General features: G+C 43.7%; 3 protein-coding genes and 1 pseudogene across 3 annotated transcripts; 2 read left to right on the plus strand and 2 right to left on the minus strand.

Moving 5' to 3' along the window:
- Positions 1-1,581: 1,581 nt before the first annotated feature.
- Positions 1,582-5,224, minus strand: LOC127780466 (RNA pseudouridine synthase 6, chloroplastic). The gene is made up of 9 exons (XM_052307381.1): positions 4,834-5,224; positions 4,621-4,749; positions 4,269-4,523; positions 4,026-4,107; positions 3,496-3,611; positions 3,358-3,412; positions 3,163-3,274; positions 2,421-2,590; positions 1,582-1,915 (listed from the first exon to the last, which is right to left on the minus strand). The coding sequence occupies exons 1-9, from the start codon at positions 5,040-5,042 to the stop codon at positions 1,610-1,612; spliced, it is 1,434 nt and encodes a 477-aa protein (XP_052163341.1). The 5' UTR covers positions 5,043-5,224; the 3' UTR covers positions 1,582-1,609.
- Positions 5,225-5,686: 462 nt separating this feature from the next.
- LOC127780468 (putative cis-zeatin O-glucosyltransferase) lies at positions 5,687-7,486 on the minus strand (annotated as a pseudogene).
- A 3,176-nt stretch (positions 7,487-10,662) lies between these two features.
- Positions 10,663-14,861, plus strand: LOC127778489 (WD repeat-containing protein 55). The gene is made up of 15 exons (XM_052305097.1): positions 10,663-10,827; positions 10,937-10,969; positions 11,546-11,610; positions 11,817-11,904; positions 11,994-12,066; positions 12,390-12,496; positions 13,011-13,053; positions 13,176-13,232; positions 13,321-13,397; positions 13,637-13,682; positions 13,780-13,826; positions 13,914-13,987; positions 14,072-14,127; positions 14,301-14,427; positions 14,549-14,861. The coding sequence occupies exons 1-15, from the start codon at positions 10,733-10,735 to the stop codon at positions 14,620-14,622; spliced, it is 1,062 nt and encodes a 353-aa protein (XP_052161057.1). The 5' UTR covers positions 10,663-10,732; the 3' UTR covers positions 14,623-14,861.
- Positions 14,862-19,801: 4,940 nt separating this feature from the next.
- On the plus strand, positions 19,802-23,196 carry LOC127779648 (N6-mAMP deaminase). The gene is made up of 11 exons (XM_052306485.1): positions 19,802-19,970; positions 20,849-20,919; positions 21,155-21,246; positions 21,320-21,379; positions 21,487-21,708; positions 21,807-21,883; positions 21,975-22,044; positions 22,150-22,263; positions 22,342-22,408; positions 22,616-22,720; positions 22,827-23,196. Exons 1-11 carry the CDS (start codon positions 19,861-19,863, stop codon positions 22,949-22,951), a joined length of 1,113 nt encoding a protein of 370 aa, XP_052162445.1. The 5' UTR covers positions 19,802-19,860; the 3' UTR covers positions 22,952-23,196.
- The last annotated feature ends 8 nt before the right edge of the window (positions 23,197-23,204 follow it).

Consider the following 23,204-nt stretch of genomic DNA (forward strand, 5'->3'; position numbering starts at 1 on the left):
GCTCTATTTACGCTTTGGGTTTGGCTTTCTTCCCGGAGAGGGTTGGCTTGGCTTTATGGTTCTTGTGGTAGTTCGTTTTTCACTGGGTTAGGCTATTGTAGCTGCATGCTTTTCGTTGTCCATTCATATGGTGTTTTGTGTGGGCGAGCCTATGGCCCTTTTTGTTTGTGCTTAACTTTATTGGTCTAAGCTTTTAAGCCGATTTTTTATTTATAGGTTTATATATTGTATATTTGATTTAATTCATAAATAGACACTTCCTCCGCTTCAAATTTAACGGTGGACTTCACATAAAAAAGAAATTCTCCAACCTAGAATTTTAAATTCGAGGCAACTTATAATCATAAATAAATAGGGTCGATATAGTTACTAGTAGTAATCATTAAATTTTGACGAAAAGTGTATGAAAATGTAGAAAGGATTATCGAAATTATGTGATAACTTTGGTGTGAATAATTGCTTATTGATATTTAAGGTTTACATGTCTACGTTGAATGTAATTCATTGTTCTTTCTCTCCAGGGGCGGAGCTCTAATATATTAAGGGGGTGCCCAGGAACCGGTTAAGAAAATTTTTTAGCTATACCTCATCTATTTTCACCATGTATACACCCCCTCAGTATAAACTTAGGCACCCGCATGAGTTTAAACTCGATCTAAAATAGAGTAAATTAGTGGTACCACCCTCTATTTCGTTCTAGTTTCATCCCTGTTCCCCCACCATGCCTGTATGGCTGTATCATATTCGGATCAAACAAAACAAACGGAAGTATAGTAATCATCTCCCTTTTAGGGATGGATTTGTGGCGTCTTTTCATCTTCACTTTATCTCCTCGCCTAACTGTTCAGTACAAACCTTACCTCAACCAATACTGGCCCCAGGGGAGCCTAGATTTGTCTGGTCAGATACGTCATAACTCGTGTCGTTGGCCTATAGCAATCACGTCATTGCCCCCTGCACGAATCGCAACTCGTCACAAGTGGCAGCAGAAGCCGCCAGCATTCGCGAACCCATCCGCTGTTCAGCACAGGCCCACAAAAACACCAGGATAGCTTTCAAGTCTGGGCCGACATTCAGCTTGGGCCTGGCCCGTGTACCACAGCTCAGAACAAAAGGTGTAACCTCAAATTCAATTCAATTTATAAACAGTGCCATGTGAAGCAGGAAAGCAAATCTCGGGACAGTACAAAATACCAGAACAAGTTACTGACAAAAGATGTAAATTTCGAAGATGTACAGCACCTTGGGCAAAACTCTGACAAAATTACACTCTAGAAGTAAAATGTTGCATGTGTGGCAATGCAAATGAGCTACTCCACCCCAGATATAACAGCTAGAAGTGTACAACTCAACTCTGTCAGTAAGTTTCATCTGAGATGTAGAATAATCTGTAGCAAGATATTTTGGAAGGATGTGGGAAGATTTTTGGCGTGTAAGCTTTTCATCGGTGGCACCACGCATTCTGTGGTTTTCATATTTGGCTTTTTTTTTTTATGTTTCTCTTTGGCGGCCAAATAACCTTGGAGATCCGACCTCTGCCAGAACACACAAAATGAGCCACCCCAGGCTGAGGTTCAGGGCTAAAATTCTCATATACTCCTGTTCTTCTTCAGATCAAGTCAGATTCAACTGCATCTTGCCGCCACCATGGAACTCCTGCCTTATAAGAATGGTGTTCACCTTCATAATCCCATGAGATCTCAGATGCTTGTAGGCCAATTACTGATTTTGGTTCTTTGCCATGACAAGAAATCCAAGCTTCAACAGCAGCTGCCTTTTCATCTTCACTATCATAGTTCTGTCCCCATCGACCAAATGGATTTATGCTTGGATTAACTATTGCTGCCATTGCTGCCGTCATATAGGCAGAATCCCCTACAATTGGAGTGCCTATAGCAGCAAGTTGTGCTCGTATCTGCATACCATATCATCTACCCGTTACTCTATATAAACACAATGTTGGCAATGACCATACCACTCAACGAAACAAAAACATATTGACAACTCATTCAATGCAACAACATAATTAGCGCTGGGCTATGATTCAACCCAAGGAAATAGTTGCAGGTTTAGCTTATGTAATGGTGTTGTTGCCCCCTCATTTTCCTTTTTTCAGTACATCAATGGTGGAGCTTCAAATACTAGTTTGGACTTTGGAGTATAAACTATCAAAAGAAGCATCAGAAATGTGTGTGTGCTAGCCTACCTAACCCAGGAAACTACAGCCCACTGACCCACATGGTCCATGTTTATGATCAAATTGAACTAGAATAAAGCAAACTTTAAATCAGAGTTTCCTATTCTAAGTGAGAGTTTGTTAGTCATGGATCTTTTCTCTGAGCCCCCCAAAAAAAGCCTTCTCCACAAAAAGATAATTAGCATTTAAGACTGACATCTCAAAAAATACAATAGTATGATACCTGATGAGTTTTTCCTGTCAAGAGATTGATTTTACATTCATAGGCAGCCTCCTGTTGGGGCCAACCACAGTTGTCTACTTTATGGACTTTTCTGATCAGAGAGCTTGGCCATGGGACCTTCTTACAGTCCAATATCTCCATTTGACAAACATGCCATCCTTTAATATGATCTGGTTAAGTGTGACAAGAATATTAATCTACTAACAGAGACAGGAAATTTATGATATATGCATGCATGGTAAAACATCCGAGGTCAGAATACAACGAGCCGACCACGGACTAATTCAGAATTCTTAGTGGTACCAGTCAGGCCCACGTGTACGTAGTATGTAGGATCCTAGTTCTAAATCTAATCATATCAAGTTATCTTTACCATTGTTTAAAATCCAGTAAGTAATGGCACAAGCCAAATGACAAATGACACAACGTAAAATAGGTGAGTATAAAATGCGTAAACAGTTAATTCAATACCTTTGATGAACGGTTACAATTTACAATGCTGTGTGACTGCATATATATTTAAATAAAAGTAACAAGAATCTCACCCAAACTCTAATATGTGTGTAAATTGTAACCAAAACATATGCATAGTAGAAACTAATCTAGGAGCTGTTAAAGTACTAAGAGCCAACAATGTTTTTGACCTTGCACACTAAGAGCCAACAATGTTTTAGCACCTAGCCACAAATGAACTGTCGCCAAAACTTTTAGAAGCAATAATAAACTGCAATTCAAGGATTACCTTCTGAAACTAATCTAGGAGCACGATTAATAGGACGCATGTAATGTGTGATTATTCCTGTAGACACAGGTGCTGTAGTAAGTGCAAGGTAACGTTTATTGACCTGTTTTTCCTGTCACAAAATTAAAAGTTTAACAACATTACTAGAGGCTCAATACCATGTTATATATCATAGTAATCGATAAAGTAGCTTACCCTTATCATTCCATGGAAAACTGAGCAAAACTCCTTAGTTTTAGATAATACCACACTGCAAACAATCATGACATTACTTAATTACATTGTACACTTATGTATACCTAGTTTGTAGAAGTAAAATGGTAAGAGACAAACCAGCCTTCAGAACAGTTATCAATTTGATGAGTTGTCATTAAAGGTGTTTCTAATCCTAGTGCGCGTGAAGTAAAAACCACACAGGATTCCTCAATGTTATCAGTTGCTCCTCCCACCTACATGTAAAAAAATCATGAAAAAAAAATACGTGAGCCTCAAAAAAGTTTAATCATAAGCCTAGATGCATCAATTGGGCTGTTTCTTAAATCATCAACTCCAAGAACTTCCAATGATAATCTCTTAAGTAACACTCTTGGTATTTGTGTTCATGTTTTATCTTACATTAGTGGCATATTTGCACATTAAATGTGTGAACCAATAATAAGTAAAATCCAAATGGGTAACCTACTCGACGACAATCTGAAAGTCATATCCAACATTCTTGCAACACAGACTAAGTGAAACTAATAAACCAGATAATTACTTGCAAAAAACATATCCAATATTCTCATATATGTGGCCTTGGAAATCCAAATCTATGAGGTTGTTGTAGATGCCAACTAGAAAAGGGAAAGAGAAGAGAAACATACTGATGTTGCAGCTGGTTTGTCAAGTACGACATAGTTATCAGTTACTGCTATTACCCTGGATTTCCAGTCAATTTCATAACACCTGACAGTATCAGATAAAACACAGACACATAAGCATCTGAGATGATTTGATAACTGACTGACCGCCGGAAAGATTTCACGGTGGGAAGTTAAAAACAAAGCTCAAACATAGACCATCACAATATATAGAAGGTTTCTACATTACAAAGTTCAAATCTTTACCTAGGAAAACGTTTGGGATGCACATGAACCCGCAGATACGTGCCGGCCTCGAGGCGCTGGTTGGGGTCTGTCACCCTAAATGTCTTCTGCGCCTCCCTCACCGTCTTCCCTTTAATGGATTTCCTACGGCACAGGACCGAAGGCTCGGTCACCTCTCTAAAAATCCTAACATGCTCCGGAGCCGCATGAGGAGGCGGCTGCGGCGCGACAAGCGCATAGTAAACAGCCCCAAACTTGATGAGATCTGCAACGCACCTTCACACCCACAATGTTACTCATTTACTCTTATACCACTACTAATTTCACATGAACGATGCAATAAACAAAAGAGAGCATAGGGGTGCTTGCTTACAGTGGAGGGAGGGTGAGTGACCTGGAGATGAAATCGACGGCGACCTCGTCTTCCCGCGCGACGAGGTGCTCGATCCTTGGAGGGTCATCTTGCAGAGGGCAAGGCAAGAGCCTGCCATAAACTGGATACCTGCAAGAACCCATATATACCACCACCAGTCAGTTCATCGCTCGGAGAAGAGCAGCTTGGTCTGAGGGTAAGAGGGCAGCTTACGCTGCGGTCGCTGGGGCTTCGACGGTTGCGGCGGAGGTGGACACCGCCGCGGCGGAGAGGGGCGCCGCCGGCGAGTGGAGGGCGGCGCGGTGGCGTCGGAGGAGGGGAGAGGAGGAGGAGAGGGCGCGGTGGAGGAAGGGAGGGGGCTGGACGGGGCGGTGCCATAGCTGCGGGAGGAGGGACGCGAGGGAGGCCGCCGCCTTCGGCATCGCGGCGGCGGCGGCGGCGGCGGAGGGAGGAGTCGGGATTGGGTTCGGCGGTTTTGGGTGGGGTTTTTCTTCTGCTGCGCTGTTGCTGGTTTGGCGGGTTCAGAAGATAACGCGATGAAATTGGGGGAAATTCATCAATTATACTTCAATTTTTTTTTAAAAAAAAGCATATATGTCAATGTTAGAGCATGACCATATGCTAATATTTTTAGTGCAAAATTTAACCATATCTGCCTACTGTAAAAAGGGCAATAGACTGTATACATCAGTCCTCCAATGAACATTGAACAAGGAATCAAGGGGGACCGTGTGAGTGTTGCTGTTTGAATCTAAAAGCAATGTGATATAATTACTGAGTTTATGCAAATCTGTCAATTCAGTGACTTCCTGATGCTTAAGGCCCATTATTTTCTAATTATAGTCACGGAATTATTGCGGGCACACTTTCTGAACTACTAAACCGTATAACTTTTTAAAAACAATCTTCGTTTGCATTTCTTATAATTTTTTAAAATCAATTTATCAGCTAGTAATATTTAATTAAGTTGTTTGTGCTCTCGAATAATTGTCATAAACTCAGTTTTGTCTATCATCCATGGACCCTTTCAAACAAGCCCTTACGTGTTTTTAAATGGAAAAGTCTATATTCTAAAATTGTTGAATTAAAATTGCATATGTTTATAGACTTGTTGTCTTATTATTACAGGAGCAAATTATCATTGTCTCCAGCAAAATCTGCTTATTGTGTGCTGGGAGCCAAAAGAAAATGAGATATACGCAGTACTAAATTGTCCAATAGAGAGCCAGGTGCCCAGGATCGAGGACAACCAGCACAGTCCCAAACTTATTACAGTAGTAGCTTAAATCCTGGACGAAATGATCCCAATTATAAGATTCAAAAGAGTGGTTCTAAGCAAGCAGTGATCTTTTGGCGCGAACAGCGGCATGGAGTGCAGCTCAGCCGCCGCGCCGGCGACGAGACGATCACCTCGTCAGGTAGGCGACGAGGTCGTCCATGTCCTGGCGCAACGACCCGCCCTCGGCCACGGCGGCGCGGACGGCCTCCCCGATCGCCGCCGCCCTCGCGCGCAGCGCCGCGCCGTCCCCCGACGCCATCGCCCTCTCGATCACCTCGCGTATCGCGGCCGCCGGCGTGACGTCGTGGCGCTCCTCCCACGGCCGCACGAGGACGCCGGCGCCGAGGTACTTGCACACGAGCTCGGCATCCCACGGCTGGTCGCTGTGCATCGGCCACGCCAGCACGGGCTTCCCGTGGCTCATGCTCTCCACGACGGAGTTCCACCCGCAGTGGCTCATGAACGCCGCCGTCGCGCCGTGCGCCAGGATCTCCAGCTGCGGCGCCCACCCGGTGACCACCACGCCCACGCCCCGGGCGATCTCCTCCCGGAGCCCGCCCGCCGCCTCCGCGAGGCGCGCGCCGTGCACGGCCGCCTCGGCCTCGCGCGTGTCCATGTCCGCGCGGTCGGCGTCCCGCAGCGCCCAGATGAACCGCTGGCCGCTGCCGCTCACCGCCGCGGCGAGCTCCCTGATCTGCTCGCCACGGAGCGTCGACGTCGTGCCGAACGATATGTACAGCACCGACGACGGCGGCTGCTTGTCGAGCCAGCTCAGGCACTCGTGCCGCGGGCGCGCGCTCTCCTCCGGCGAGCCCCGCGCGCGCGTGTCGGGGAGCACCGGGCTCAGAGGCCCAACGGCGAACAGCTTGTCGCCATCGGAGGACGGGATCTGCGCGAGCACGTCGAGGAACTCCCCCTCCAGCGCGCGGCAGGTGTTGACGACCATGCCGGCGACGGCCGCGCGCCTGCGCTCCTGGCCCATCCGCTTGGCGAGCGCCACGAACTCCTTGGTCGTACAGGCGTCGGGCGGGTGGAAGACGAGGCCGTGCTCCACCAGCAGGCGGTGGGCGGGGTACACCCACCCGACATTGTACGACGCGGCGAGGCAGTGCACCCCGAGTGCCTCGCCGTTGGGGATTCGCGCGGCCTCCACCGCCGCGAACGCCGCCATCCGGTCGTGCAGCACGACGACGCGGCGGTGGCACGCCGAGAGCTCGCGGAGGAGCGCCGTCGCAGAAGGCCTCGAGGAGGGGCATCATGTGGCCCGGGAACGGGGACGAGGGGTCGGGGGGAGGGGATGCGTACCCGCCGGGGATGTCGAGCGCGCGGAAGCGGACGGCGGCGAGGCGGAGCGCGCCCGCGGCGTCCCAGCCGTGCACCCGCGCGCGGGCCTCCCGGAGGTGCGGCTCCGGCGCGGCGTAGTGCACGGCGAGGCCGCGCGACGCGAGCAGCATGGACAGGTGGAGGAGCTGGTTCAGGTGACCCTGCGTCGGGAACGGCACCGTCACAACGGCGACGGCAGCGGCGGCGGCGGAGTCCTCCATTGCTTTGCTCGCTCGCGTCGCGGCGGCTAGAGATGGGAGAGAATGATTTGTCCTAGATTTTTTTTTTTACCAAAAGTACGAGTTCTCCTTTTATAGAAAAAAATGGTGAAATGGCATGTGACAATTTGGTTCCACTGTATTAAATAATGGATTAGGATCCGATGACTTTTCCGGAGAGTTTTGGACTTATTTTAGGGACTAATTATAAATCTGTTGACAGATTTTATGTACGAGACTCCAATTTGCAGCGGACAGCCAATTCGTACCGTATTTGTACTGTTAGCCATGGCATTCCTAATATAGAAACTATAGATTGCTGTATTTTTGGACTTGATTTATGTACGTCCCTTCCTTTAGTAGTCTTTAGTGCTAGGGGATTCAGTTTTCAAAAGATTGACATTTAGCATGATTGTACTTTACGATATTCACAATGGAAACGAATCATCTAACTTACTGGTGGTTGACATATGAACCCCCACAGCTTGTTAGCCCATATTTCAGCAAGACAGCGACCCATGTGAGAGTAGTTCTTTCATTCACAATACACCTACGGATGAGTAACATCATTAGCTGGTGAAGTGACTTCACAAAGCTTCTACATGCAAGGATAGTCTCGTAAAGAAAAACCAAGCCACATAGGTCGGGCCCGTGAACCAGGAGAAAGAAGAAAGAAAATAGCCGACATGAGGAAGTGGTACGAGGACGATGCATCCACCGTCGTCAAGAACCAACAACAAGAAGAAGATGAAACATCTGGTTGGATCTGCTTGTCCCCCAACTCTAACCATTATTTTGCTCGAGAACGTTGACCGGCAATGCTAGATTGATATGCATCAGCACCGGATTGAGGAAAGAAATGGTGGTGTTGGGGAAAAGGGGAGGAGCAACTAGATTACGATTGTGTTGCTCCGATCTCGTTGTTGGAGAATGGAGGGGAGAGGCAAGGAAGACGAGGTCTCGCGATTCTTCTTGGCAGTACCTCCGAGAGGAAGACGAGGTCGCGCAGCTCCTTTTGCATGAGCCAAAAGATGTGGATCGATGGTAGAGGTGAGGTTTCAACTGCATGGAGACAAAATGCTCATCGTTCACCTCTTGCTCGAATACAACACCCAACGATAAAAGGAAGGAGAGAGGAGACAACAAATAGGGTTGAGGTCTCAACTCTCCCACGGCCGGCTGATGAACTCTAGCCTGCCAAAAGGAGGAGGAAGGGGGAGAACGGTGACATTTTAATAGTTTCTGGTTTTGAGTGTATAAAGTTTGAATTTTTGGGCTTATGTTTAAATAGAAAATATTTAAGGGGCTAATATACAAAATCAAAGATACTAACCTACAGCTAACATGCATCGTACTGGAACATGTGTTTATTCGGTGTGTGTCCAGCTTATATAGCACTTGAGGCCACTCACAATATGAGTTGCTTGCCTTGATAATGTCATCACCAGGGTTTACAGAACCACTGTTATAACACGTGGCAACCTTCTTAGGTTTAAAACCACGGTAATCCTCGTGATAACCGTATGTCACGGTAACCGCACGGTTACCGGGATAACCGTCTTACCATGTGGTGACGATAACTCGACTAAAAGCGGTTTGGTGAATCTTGACCCTCATCTTTGGTGGAACAGCCACATCATCTCACAGGTGAATCCATTTATTGATAGTGTGGTTTATGAAACGACACTGCCAAAATATATGTAGTTAAATGCCAAGTGTCAAAATATGCGTGACTTTCTGTAACTTGACCATAAAACATGTAGTTTTGCAAAATTTACTCAAATAACAATAACATAAAACTTACAAGGTGAGAAGCATATGGTACTAAAATGTCACTCTTCTTCGTGGTATCATCGTCAAGGAAAATTTCACACGAAGAAAGAAAAAAGGAAAAAATACATCGAAGGTCCTCAACTTGTCATCGAGTTACAAAATCGTCGCAGAAAGAGGTGCTCACGTCGATGCGGTCGTCGTTGCCGCCGCCGGCGAGGTGGGGGGAGGGAGATGCGGAGGTGCGGGCGGCGGGTGGGGAGGAGGCCGGCAGGGCGAGGCGAGAGCGATGCCCGGCGACGGGCGACACAGAAAGAGGTGCTCGTGTCGATGCGGTCGTCGTCGTCACCGCCGATGAGGTGGGGGGGAGGGGGAGGCGGAGGCGCGACCGGCGGGTGGGGAGGAGGCCGGCAGGGCGAGGCGAGAGCGATGCCCGGCGACGGGCGACACAGAAAGAGGTGCTCGTGTCGATGCGGTCGTCGTCGTCACCGCCGATGAGGTGGGGGGGAGGGGGAGGCGGAGGCGCGACCGGCGGGTGGGGAGGAGGCCGGCAGGGCGAGGGAGCGGGTGGGGCGAGGTGAGAGAGGCGCCCGACGATGGGCGACGTGGAAAGAGATGCTCGCGTCGATACGGTCGTCGTCGTCGCTGCCGGCAAGGTGAGGGGAGGGGGAGGTGGAGGCACGACCAGCGGGTAGGGAGAAGGCCGGCAGGGCGAGGTGGCCGGTGGGGCGAGGCGAGAGAGGCGCCCGGCGACGGGCGACGCAGCGGTGGCGACGCAGAAAGAGGTGCTTGCGTCGATGCGGTCATTTTTGTTGCCGCTAGCAAGGTGGGGGGGCAGGGGGAGGTGGAGGCAGGGAATGGCGCCGCGGCAGCCGTCGCCGAAGGACGCTGACGTTGGTGCCATGTCCACCACGGACGGCGGGAACCGCGTCCAGCTCGACATCCGCGAGGGCCATGTACAGACGGTGGCCGCCACACTCTCCATGCTGCGCAACTCCCCCACCCTGCGTCGCCACCGCCGCCGCGTCGCCGGCCGCCGGACCTCCTCTCCCGCCTTGTCCCGGCGACCTTCTCCCCACCCGCCAGGCGGCTTGCCATGAGAGGAGAAAATGAGAGAGAGAGAGAGAGGAGGAAGGGAGACTGGGAGAGAAGGGGGAAGAAAGAGTGCTGATGTGGCATCCTGACATGTGGGACCCACATGAGTCCCACGCTGACGCCACGTCGGATAAAACTGGGATTAAAACCACAGATTTCGTAAGTTGAGAGATGTCATATATCTGGTTTTGTGGTTGGGGGACGATTTTGTAACTCGATGACAAGTTGAGGAACCTTTGGTGTACTTTTTGCAAATAAAAATGTGGAAAAAAAAGTTTTTGGGCCTTGTTTGAGGCCCATTTGCTCGTACACAGCCCAGACAAGGAAGCTTTACGTGAGGCTACAAGCGCATTGCTCCCGTCTCCTAGGCTTCTTCCCCGTCGCGCCGCCGCCTCCTCTGTCTGCCGCCACCGCCGCCGCCGCCGCCATGGAGGCCCTCCACGAGGAGATGCCCTTCGACCTCGCCTTCCACCCGTCCTCCCCCCTCGTCGCAACCTCCCTCATCACCGGCGAGCTCTACCTGTACGATCCACGGGCGCGCCCCACTACTTCTTCATCCCCCTCCTCTGATTTTAGTTTGTTCTTATCGCGACCTTGGTAATCTTCTCTTCTTATCGAGCTGGTTTCGCAGGTTCCGGTACGCCGCGGAGTCGCAGCCTGAGAGGTACTCACGACCAACGCTGCTGTTCATCGCGCTCTGTTAGTTTGTGGTTTGCATTGATGATCCTATCATTGTATCAGGTGTTTAGGGTTTAGTTTTTAGGTGTTAGTTTTAGTCTCTCGCTCCTTGGATTCAACAACTTTACAATTACCACCTTTTGAGCTATAGATGTTCGTGCTGCTAATGCTTATTTTGAGATTTCCCTGGAATTTATGTATACTTCAGGATTTTGTAGTACTACTAGGTGCCTGTTTCAGCAGCTTATGGTAGAAAGTAAATGCTAAATGTTTGGATTATCGGCTGTATTCAGTCTTTTGTTAAGATATACACACTGTTTCCTTGATATCCAAGGGTTTCAGCCTTTTTCAGCGTTTTAGTGCTACTTTTATTTTGATATAAAATTTACATGCGCTAAGCTGTCAAAGTAAATGTATTTTCATGATCTATGCAATCCTCATCCAGTAGCTACTTTTCTTTCGTATTGTCGTCTGTTCTGAGTGCTAATATGTTAAGGTTGTTGCATGTCCACTTTATATCCTGGGGATTGATGCATACTCCTTTTTTCTCTTGATTTTCAAGGTTGTTTGCGGCAAAATCTCACAAGGAGTCATGCAGAGCTGTCCGGTTTGTGGAGTCGGGAAATGGTAATAACTAATCACCAACTTTCCGCTTTAGTGATCCTTGCCGTAGTTGTGCTTATTTGCTCAAGCATGGTGCTGCAACATTAGCAGATTCGTGTTCATAATGGAATTGTAAAACTAACTTGGATGGGAAGGAAGACACATACATTCATCTGTTAGCTCCTCTAACCATGTCGTGCGGGCTATCTTGACTTTGTGCCATGTTTCAGTGATTTTGACAGGATCTGCTGATTGCTCAATTCTTGCCTCTGATGTGGAAACTGGCAAACCCATTGCTCGCTTGGAGGATGCACACGAGTAAGTTTTGTCAGTTTGCAGACTTGCAGTTCTTTCTTTGAATTTTGCTTGTGGAACTAAATATCTTCTTCTTTCTTAAAATATTATAGGAATGGCATAAATCGCCTTGTGTGTCTTACTGAAACTACTGTTGCTTCAGGTGATGATGAAGGTTGCATTAAGGTATTATAAGTAGTCAATCTGGTTTAACCGTGCATGGTTGTTGAGTGTAGGCCAGCTTTATCATTGACTCTTAAAACCTGTATATTTAAAAGGTGTGCAAATATATATTATTGATAAGCTTATTTACCCAAGGATGTCTTGTTCGTGAGTATACATATATGCACATCAGCACATGATTGGGTAATAAGCAGAAAAGACCATCCTGGCCAAAATTCCATGTACATTTGTTTTTGGACCGACACCTGCATTGTATTGTGTGTTATTGACTATAGTTTGCCTCTTTGGTAAAGTCAATTTGAAGTAAAATAGCTGTGCAATTTTAGGTATGGGATACTCGGGAACGTTCCTGCTGTAACACCTTTCACTGCCACGAAGATTACATATCAGATATGACATATGTATCTGACTCAAATCAAATACTGGCAACAAGGTAAATAATTTTATTCGCCTTCAAGCCCTGATCAATATGCATGTCATTCAGTATGCATGCGAAATCTGCTTTTTTGTTGGAAAGAGATCAGCATTGCTTGGCTTATACACCATTTTATGTAATTATTCATGAAGCAGCTCCAGCCATTTAGGCCCTACTTGGAACACATGGATTTGAAAGGAAACTTTTACATTCCAGCACGAATTCAGTAAAATTTCCACGTTCCTTTTTTTAACAAAGGAACTATAATTTCTGGCTTCTGCACCAACTAAGGATGCTCAAAGCCATATTTGTGGATACCAGGATTTGAACCTTATATAATTTACTTCATACTGGTTCAGAAACTACTCATTTGTTTCTTAGTGCAATGGTGTTGTATTAATGATGCTAATGTTTTGTTGTCTCACTGAATTTTATTTTTCCTTTGTGTTACTTTTGCTCGTTCAATTCTAAGCAGAAGTCTTCGTTGCCTTGATGTTTGGTAATCAGAACTAACTACTTGGGTTGTTTGCAGTGGCGACGGGACTTTATCTGTCAGCAATCTTCGTAGGAATAAAGTGAGTTGCTTTATAGTATATCAATGTTGTTCCAGTTTATTGAATTCTAGTTGGTTATATGATTTTGTGTATACTATCATATGCTATTTTGCATACTCATATGCTTCCTGTTACATTAACAGGTAAAATCACAATCTGAATTTTCAGAAGATGAGTTACTATCTGTGGTGGTAATGAAGGTAACTATTTTAATGACTAATGTTAATAAAGTCTTCCGTGTGTAATTTCATGGTTACTGAATTAGAGTTGTTTCTTTGTGATTCTCAGAACGGTAAAAAAGTTGTATGTGGCACCCCAAGTGGAGCTCTGTTGTTATATTCATGGGGATTTTTTAAGGATTGCAGGTACTAATTTTTTCACTACCCTATACTTAACTTGATGAACTAGATTTTTTTTTGTCCTGAATATTTATATTTCCATTCATCTACTCTTGCTCGGTGTTTGAGCTGTGGTTATATAAAATGCATAAAAAAAACTAAAAAAATGTATCATAATCTCTTCATTCAACTACTGGGATGGCAGACCAAAGTTGTAAGTTTTGTCATTTTGAGTTGTGTACTGACTGTATATGTGTTGTGGCTAGTGACCGCTTTCTGGGGCATGCACAGTCTGTTGATACAATGCTGAAGGTTAGAGCCTAAACCTTGTGACAATTCTTATTGTAGCCTACTATTTGTTGTTATATGCAATCCTTTGTAAGCCAAATGTCTTCTTTTTTTCTTTTAGCTGGATGAAGAAACTCTAATATCTGGTGCATCGGATGGTGTGATCAGGTTTGGTGCCTTGCTTCCCTTTACCCTGCCCCAGTTCCCAATAATATGTATTGCTGTTTTAACATGATGCCCATGTTTTCCTTTCAGATTAGTGGGTATCTTACCTAACAGGATCATTCAGCCACTCGCTGAGCATTCAGAATATCCAATTGAGGCCCTTGGTACGTTCTGATCATTTGCTGCCTGCTTAAAATACGTGTAAAAAGTACATATGTTCTAACTAGTTACTTACCTTTGCATCACAGCTTTCTCAAATGACAGAAATTATCTAGGCAGCATTTCACACGATAAAATGTTGAAGGTGATCTCTCTTTTCCCATCCCCCCCATAGCGCACCATATTTTTAGTCTAAATAACTGTATCCTATCTAGGAAGCATTTCACACAATAAAATGTTGAAGGTGATATCTCTTTTCCCATTCCCCCATACCGTACCAAATTCTTAGTCTAAATGACAGTATCCTGATTTATACAGCTCTGGGACTTGCAAGACCTCTTGAATCGCCAACAGTTAGTTCAGGATGATAAACTTGGTGAACAAGATAGTGATGACAGTGATGATGACGGTATGGATGTAGACATGGATCCGAACTCTTCGAAAGGTAGCATATGATTTTAACATAGAGCATTGCTATAGCAATACCGTTCCTGTCTTCTCATAGTTGTGCTAGCCTATTCTTTGCTGGAAGTTATTTCATACTAAGTTCTTTTCTGGTTGGTCAGGATCAAGGAGTACAAAGACAAGCAAGGGTCAGAGTTCAGATAGACCCACATCAGACTTCTTTGCAGATTTGTAGCCTAACCATTTCACAGGGCAAGGTTGTCCACAAGCAATTTTTGACGGCCGATGCAGTTTTGATATTTTCCGTTGCAATGCATATCAATGTTGTTTACTAGCGCATCGGCTTGTATTAGGGTGTGATTTTCATGATCTCTCACCAACAGGGAGAGACGATATGTTCAGTTATCAATATTCAATATTGAGGGGAAAAAATGTTCTAGGATGTGCTCAATTGAGGTATACTAGTATTGTAAAGTGCTAAAGTGCCCTGATATTGTCGAATGCGTGAAGCATGGATCTTCTTTCCCTTTTTCTCAACAGTTTTTATGCTAGTCGCTTTGGCAGTTCGTGCTTCAATCATTGGAAGAATATTTTGGAGTTGGACGTGGTGTGCACTGTATTTTTTTAGACACGCAATTGTATTTGTACGCACAAAAAACATTATGAAACGACAAATTTCTGGAGAGATTTGAGCTAAATCCCTGACCCATTTATTACCACAGCGTTGTATTTGTAGTTGGAACTAGCTATAGGACAGAAATTTTCTTCAATGTAGTTTTGTACTACCACAGTTCTTCGTCGATTAGCCTCGGCGTCCATTCCTTCCAATCACAAAGAGCTCTCAGGCAGGATATTTGGTTGGCCTACAGATGTACTCCTATACAGCAGTACAGGGCTGTGAAGCTGTAGAAATGCATCTACCGAGGAATGAATTCTGAATTTGAGATTGGAGTAGAGGTAAGATCCCAGGTGATTGCTAGCTCATTGTGAATCTGATCTACGAAATCTTTTCAATTCCGTTTTCTCATCCCCTCTCTAATGGATCTTAAGCTAGCTAAGATGTGCTTGTTAAGAGACTATGTTTGACAGGCATGTGTTGCCGCTATTTATTAACAAAATTTGTCAAACTTTCGTTTAAGGTTAGGTGCCTAATATTTTGTCACATATCTTGTAGTAGTTTTCCAAGTCTGTGACCTATGAGACCTAGTTCATTGGAAGCAAATCTTGCTATAATCGTGGCTGCAACCAGATAGCTGTCAAATTTGGTCAAACTTACTTAAACGGAACAAACTTATAGCTGGCAACCAAACATGTCCTAAATTTGCAGTTGAGCAATCATTGAGCATGGTGTGACAACAGAGAACAAAGGTAACAGTGAGCAGCATGACAGCCAAAACTAGTGCGAGATCGATCGAAAAGAAAGTGATGCAGCTGCTGCCTCATCTTTTCAGCTCAATCAGCCTTTTCCTCTGAATCATTTGCACTCACTGACCATGCAATCATGCAACGCTGCAGCTCCACAAAAATGACACATGAAAGGTCAGATTCGATCGCCCAATCAACGTCAAGATCACACAAAGGACACACAAAAAAAATGGTGACGATTGATGAGATAGCTATACGAATGAATGATTTGCCGTCCGAGGAGCATCAATTCGGGGCCTGATTGATCCGAGGATCCTGTTCGACGGAAAGGTGTCCAAAGGAAGAAGCTTTAACACTGTATCTGCTTTTGGACTCATCTCTGCATTTCGTCAGAGCTCATCGAATTCTTCAGCAACAATAGAAGGCAACAGCTACATACTAGCTCAGCTCACTTGCAATTATATTGGAGTAAATCGTGTTCATGAATACTAAGCACACATGAATGATCTCTAAATCTTCTCTAAAAAAATGAATGATCTCTCAATAAAAACTTAGTAAGGCTAAATATTTATGCTGGCTTTCGTCTCTTAAGACCTTGTTCAGTTAATCCCTATAAGGGAGGAATTGGAGGGGATTTATTCCACACCTATTGTGATGTGAAATTATTCTCTCTCAATCCCCTCCAATTCTCTTCAATCCCCTCTAAATCGAATAAGGCCTAAATGTGTTATGGTCTCAGCAGTGTATTCACGGGTACCTAAGTATAGGGCATACGTGTCTTCCATATAATCTGAAAAGAAAGCTACATGCTAGCTCATCTCGCTTGCTGTTAAATTGTGTTTACAGATATTATTATGTACACGCAGCTGAGCTTTTAATAAAAATTTAGTGAGACCAGGATTTGTCGTTGGCTTTTATCTTCATGAGTATGTGTTACAGTATATATATATGTGGATCAGTGGATGTGTGTGGGTAGTAGTGTTTGTGTGTACGTGTCTTCTGTGTAATCGAGAAAGAAAAGATATATGCTAGTTCAGTGCACCTGCTGATTACACTTATCTGTACCGCAGATTCCCTTGTTCTTGGACGACTTTAAAAGCCTCGAAGATCTTTCAGGCCACGAGCTGTTGATACGTTTGCTCAAGATTCTTTCGTGTATAACAAGGTCAGATGTGGTATAGTTTAGTCCATGTCCGAGTTGTGTTCTTGGCGTTAAGTCTACTTAACCTGACTAGCACTGAACAAGACAATGCGTTTTGTTCTGTCAGGGTTTGATTTTTAGTGAAAAGTCTGGTCCCCAGATCGAACAGACAAATTAAGCTGTTAGATTAGTCTTGAAAATTGTAGATGACAACCATAACAAATCTGTGGAGATATTTCATGAGTTATTTACTAGGACAAAGTGTGCTATATATCAGCAATAATGCAACCTAAGCTTGATCAGATCATCTGATGAGTGGATTTGTCTGTCTGCATTTCCTTTCTTGTTTTCGTTTACTCAGTGGAAGCTGGAAGCTGGTCAATGATAGATTATTAGTATGCTAGCTGCTGCTGCTATACTATCAGTACTGGCAAATTACTTACACCTGGTCAAGAACAGATTCTTAGTACGCTACCTGGAACTATCAGATTTGAGAATAAAATAACTTCTGAATTTATTAAGCCCATCATATGATCATATCCAGATGCAGATTTTATGCACTATTTCCAGATTGGCACCAACAACATGCTTTAAAGTATGTATCATGTCAGACGTGATTAGGCATATTAATTATCCAGATTTTGCTTCCATTCGTGACAGATACACATTGGCACCATTTTCACCACAAATTCTTCATCAGATATTTCCTGGCACATGATCCGATGATGAGAGTGGAGAGGTATCAATAACCACGCGTTATCGTCAGCATAAGCAAATCAATCAAGTGTTAGATTTTCGCGGCGAAATTAAAGTCACAGATGTAATCTGATGGCTATCTAATCACCAACTGTTCCTTCAACAATTGCGCTGTGACCTTGTTAATATAGCGTTGGAAGATTGCACAATTAAGCTAGTGACGACAAAAAAGCTTGGGAGATGCGTGCACGCGACCAGCGAATGGATCTGTGGATGTCAAACTTTTCTGTCGCCTAAAAGTCCCCTTTTGCGTGATTGTCAAACAGTAAATCTTCTGTTCTTACTTTACCCTTTTCCTTATTTTTCTCAATAACAACAGAGATGTACTTGCACAGGATATATCTTAACGGAGTAGGGCATGTTAGGTTACTGTAGTAGATGTTACTCCTATATGGATAGAGAGAATTGTTAAATCTTTTCTAGTTTCATTGTGGTTTGTGCCGCGCTGCACACTTGCACCGGTGTGATCAACTTGATTTGGATGGAGGCTAACTTTGCCACACAAATGTGACTAACAATTTTTTGACCATAACTACAGTAAACATTGGTTAAAAAATAAGAGTATGAGGTATAGACCAATGTATTAATAAAGTATGGATTTGCTCAACACCATGCCACTCAACCAAATACTAGCATAAGAAAATGTGGCAAACCTAAGATTTAGTGTGGCGAACTCATCAACCAAACAACCCCAACATTTTCCGGTATCTAAGGAGGATGGACTGCTTGGGGCTGAAGTAGCTGTAACTGCTAGAAGCTTCTACTCACTACTAGAATTAATTCCTAGAACCAAAAACCCAAGGGAATGGCGCAAAAACTCTAGAGTGAACCCTAGGGAATGCCCTCTAGGGAAGCCTAGTCGATTTGGATAGCAACTAGAACAAAGAGGGATTTTGGGGGAGATTGGAGAACGAAACAACAACAAATTTGGAGAGGAGAAACCCTTGTGCTGTTGTTTAGGGGAGTTGGGGGGAGGGGGGGGAGAAGATATTTTTGTCTACTATATTGCCCTTCCCGCAAAAAAAAAATCGTTGCTGGGAGTTTTGCCTCCAAAATTTTATATGGGATCCACTTTAGTTGTCACTGTGGCGCCAAGAATTTCACTATAGAGCTTATGTGGTATAAGTTCCCTAGGTTGCATATTGTTACTCTAGGGAACATAAATCTTCCCTTTAGTTCTCCATAGTCACCCTAGGGATTCTTATTATCCCTTGAGTTCTAGTTTAGACTCTAGGGAAGTTATTGAATTCTAGTAGTGAGTGGCAGATTGGTAGCTCGGAGATTACAGTTCGCGATGGACAACCAATTCAATAAACATGTTTAGGTTGCTTTGAGCAGAGAAATCTAATTAGATTTTTTTTAACATTTTGGCGTGGTTTACGGAAAACCGAAGCTTTTAAAAACAAGTTGATGAGAATATGGAGAAGCTCTAGTTCCTTGCGTCAATGAAAGTATAACCACCATTTTCACACTTTTCCATATTTAAAATATTATAACCACTGAATCTTATAATCACGACATCTTTTTCAGATAATCCACCAAATTATTACAGTAGATTATTTGCTCCACGTCTTTAAAACTACGTTTTCTGAAAAATATTTCCTCCACTATAAGCTACTTGTTTGATTATTTATTAGGTTTGTTTATCAAAGATATTTATTTTTTTTCTATATTTTAGCAGATATAATCCGTGTCAATAAGGGGGTGTTTGGATAAAGGGACTAAACTTTGGTACCTGTCACATCGGATGTTTGGACACTAATTTAGGGTATTAAACGTAGACTACTTAGAACACTAATTACATAAATAAGAGCTAATTCGTGTGATAAATTTTTTAAGCCTAATTAATCCATAATTAGCACATGTTTACTGTAGCATCACATAGGCTAATCATGGATTAAGTATGCTTAGTAGATTCGTCTCGCGAATTAGTCCATGGTTATGAAATGTGTTTTATCAATAGTCTACGTTTAATACTTCTAATTAGTGTTAAACATCCGATGTGACGGGTACTTAAAAAAATTTAACCCCATCCAAACATTGCCTAATTCGAGTGATGACTTCACTAACAGTTTGTCATCCCAACAGCACGAATCTCAAAGCAAAGCTGGATATATATAGCGCGCCCATCACGCGCACTCTTCCGCCGACCCGAGCAAACGGACAAACCAAAGGCGGAAGCTAAGCAAGCAAGCATCAGCAGCCGCAGCCATGGAGGCGGAGAAGGAGAAGGAGAAGGAGATGAGGGAGTGGTGCGTCGCGCTCCCCAAGGTGGAGCTCCACGCCCACCTCAATGGCTCCGTCCGCGACTCCACCCTCCTGTCAGTACCGCCACTCCCTCTCCTCCCTTCCTCGCTGCCTTCGCCTGCCTCCCTCCCCAGTTTTTAGATTTCTTGAATTTGATAGCTAGTCACTTGGTTCTTGATCTGATTCTAGAATAGGTCCTCATGGCAGTATATTTCTTCCAAATTTTAGCCCTATGCATCATTTCATCTGATCCAAGATCGTTTGGATTAATGGATTTGGTCGAACGATTCTTGATTTCTAGGAGGGGAGTTTAGCATTTTTTTTCTTGAGATGGGGAATTCAGCACTTAAAGACCTAATTGTGCACGCGAAATTCGAACTTTGGTAGGAGACTAGGAGTGTGCCATTGTGAAATTTGGGTTTTGACAAAGTGTATATTCATTCATACATGGTCAGGAAGCATGAAGAACAAATACAGCAGTCTGCACTCTGCAGACATCGGGATCCTGGCACTATAAATTTATAATATTGGAAGTGCTCATGTGGGACAGAATCTTTGCCTACCTTTTACATTTTTATAATGCTACTTTTGATTAACATACCACAAATGACTTGGCCTCCACGAAAATGACCTCAGTTAGGAGTTACTGGAAGACAGGCCTGATAGTTACTTCAGTATTACTAGTGTATGAATATGGATAATTTTGTTTCCCACTTCAGCCAAAATATTATACAGTTGTAAATTTTAACTAGCTGTTTAAACAACTAATAGGTCTGTATTGTTACCATTAAGTAGTACCAAATTGACTACCTTGATTTTAAAATGCAATAAGCCAATAACTACTTTGTCTTCAACAATAAAGAATACCAGACAAAACATATGTGATGTTTTCTGCAGTAGCATTTTGTTTCTATCTTTCAAAATGCTAATGCTTTGTTGTCTTCTTGAATAGAGAACTTGCAAAGCAACTAGGTGATAAAGGAGACATTGTATTCGAAGATGTTAAGGATGTAATCATGAAGAGTAAGTGGAAGATTTTTATTTTTATTTTTTTGTTAGTGTTGTTCAGCAGAGTTACCAAGTCTAAGCCATATCAAAAGACATTATGAACTAAGGGTGTAAAAGAACCTCTGAAATATTAATCATTAATCACATGGTTAGAAAAAAAAATGTCTGATGGATACCTGTGTTGCAATTCTTTGTGAGCCATAAGTAATTAGGGTGCTCATTAACTCTGGCTTCTGAACATCTTAAACAGATGGAAGATCTCTCCCTGAGTGTTTCCGACTTTTTGAACTGTATCATATACTTACAACTGATCATGATACAGTGACTAGGATCACCAAGGAGGTATTGTGATATTTATAGTTTTGTGATTTGTATACTGTACTTGCCGGATTCATCATCGAGACAAAATTGGCAGGTTGTGGAAGATTTTGCCATGGAGAATGTAGTATATCTGGAAATAAGAACAACACCTAAGGTAATATTTTTATTTGTCTGTTCCGTATTCCTCTGGTACATTTTTTTAGTCTCTGTGGAAATAATGTGATTTATTATTTTACTTTATTTTGTTTCACTGCCATCCAGAATAATGAAGCCAAAGGGATGACCAAGAGGTCTTACATGAATGCTGTTATTAAAGGTCTTAAAACTGTTGAAGCTGTTGAAGTCGTGTTATTCGATTCTAACTCAAGAGCAGATAAAACTCCTATGAGTGAGCTGGGTGGCGACACAAGGAAAAAGAAGATATATGTTAGGCTTCTTCTGAGCATTGACCGCCGTGAAACTACTTTGGCTGCATTGGATACTGTATGTTAAGATTTTACAAACTGTCTAACATTCTAAGCAAATTTAGCAATATGACAGCTAATGACAATATCTATGAATCGTTCACCTTTGTTTGTCAGGTTAATTTAGCAATGGAGATGAAGGACCAAGGTGTCATTGGCATTGATCTTTCTGGCAATCCAGTTGTGGGGGAGTGGTAAAATATTCTGTGCCTGTGTTGAACTAAGTGGATACATCCTACATAATTTTTGTGCTGACATTCCTGGGATTTTTAAACATTTATGAAGGGAGACATACTTGCCTGCCCTGGAACATGCTAAAGAGCTTGGAATCCCCATTACAATTCACTGTGGCGAGGTCTGCAAATATATTAGAACAACTTCTGAACCACTCTCTCCTTCTTGATCATTATTTCCCTGCAGAACTAGTTGATCAATGAAGTGAAAAACTTGGTGACAACAGGTAGCAAACAGGAATGAGATCCGAGCAGTGCTGGACTTCTGCCCACAGAGGCTGGGTCATGTCTGCTGCCTCAACGACGAGGAATGGAAGAAGTTGAAGTCGTTAATGATTCCAGTGAGCTTTTCTCTCATTGTCCCTAACCAATTCCATGTCACACTCACACACGCTTAATCCAAAACTGAAATTCTGCAGGTCGAGATATGCTTGACTTCCAATGTTATGACCGGTGGTGCGCCTTCACTGGAGCTTCATCATTTCGGTTTGTCCCTGGCAATAGTAGTACTTAAAAAAATCTTGACAAGAACTTTTAAGTTACTGAATGTTGACAAGAATTTTTAAGTTACTGAATGTTGAGAGGATTTTAAGTTTCTGAATCTTGACAAGAATTGAAGTTACTGAATGTTTGACAAGAATTTAAGTTGGCTTCCCAGCTGATTAACATTTTTGAGTTACTGAATATGTGCAGCCGATCTGTACAACGCGAAGCACCCTCTGTCCCTGTGCACCGATGATTCCGGCCTCTTTTCAACGAGCCTCTCAAATGAGTACTACCTCGTTGCATCTACCTTCGGTATGCGCTCTCCTTGAAAAAAGATCTGCAAATAGTCTGACAATTGTTGTTGTTGTGTGTGTGTACAGTACTCTGAACTCTGAATGCAAAATCCAAAATGTGGCAGGTCTCAGCAAGGCTGAGCTGTTTCAGCTAGCTCAGGACGCGGTGGAGTTCGTGTTCGCCGGCGACGAGTTGAAGAGGTCTCTGAGAGAGTTGTTCGAGCGCGTCGGGAAGGAGCTGACGACGTAGGGTAATCCAAGATGCGTTCCTGTCGATCGGCGTCGGAACAAATAAATGTATTTATTATTCATGTGGTCTCGATTGTGATTTTAGATTTTCCATCGTTTCTGCGTTTATGTTCCCACGGGCGTGTTCAGTTTAAGAGTACAAGCGGCTGTCCCGAGAATCCACCTATAGGGTGTGTTTGGATAATGGGAAATGAGGGTGGGATTGGAATTAGAAAATGAATAAAGAGTTAGGATTAAATGGAAGAGGGAGAATG

The sequence above is a fragment of the Oryza glaberrima genome, chromosome 7 (genome assembly GCF_000147395.1).
Source record: "Oryza glaberrima chromosome 7, OglaRS2, whole genome shotgun sequence".
NCBI classification, from domain to species: domain Eukaryota; kingdom Viridiplantae; phylum Streptophyta; class Magnoliopsida; order Poales; family Poaceae; genus Oryza; species Oryza glaberrima.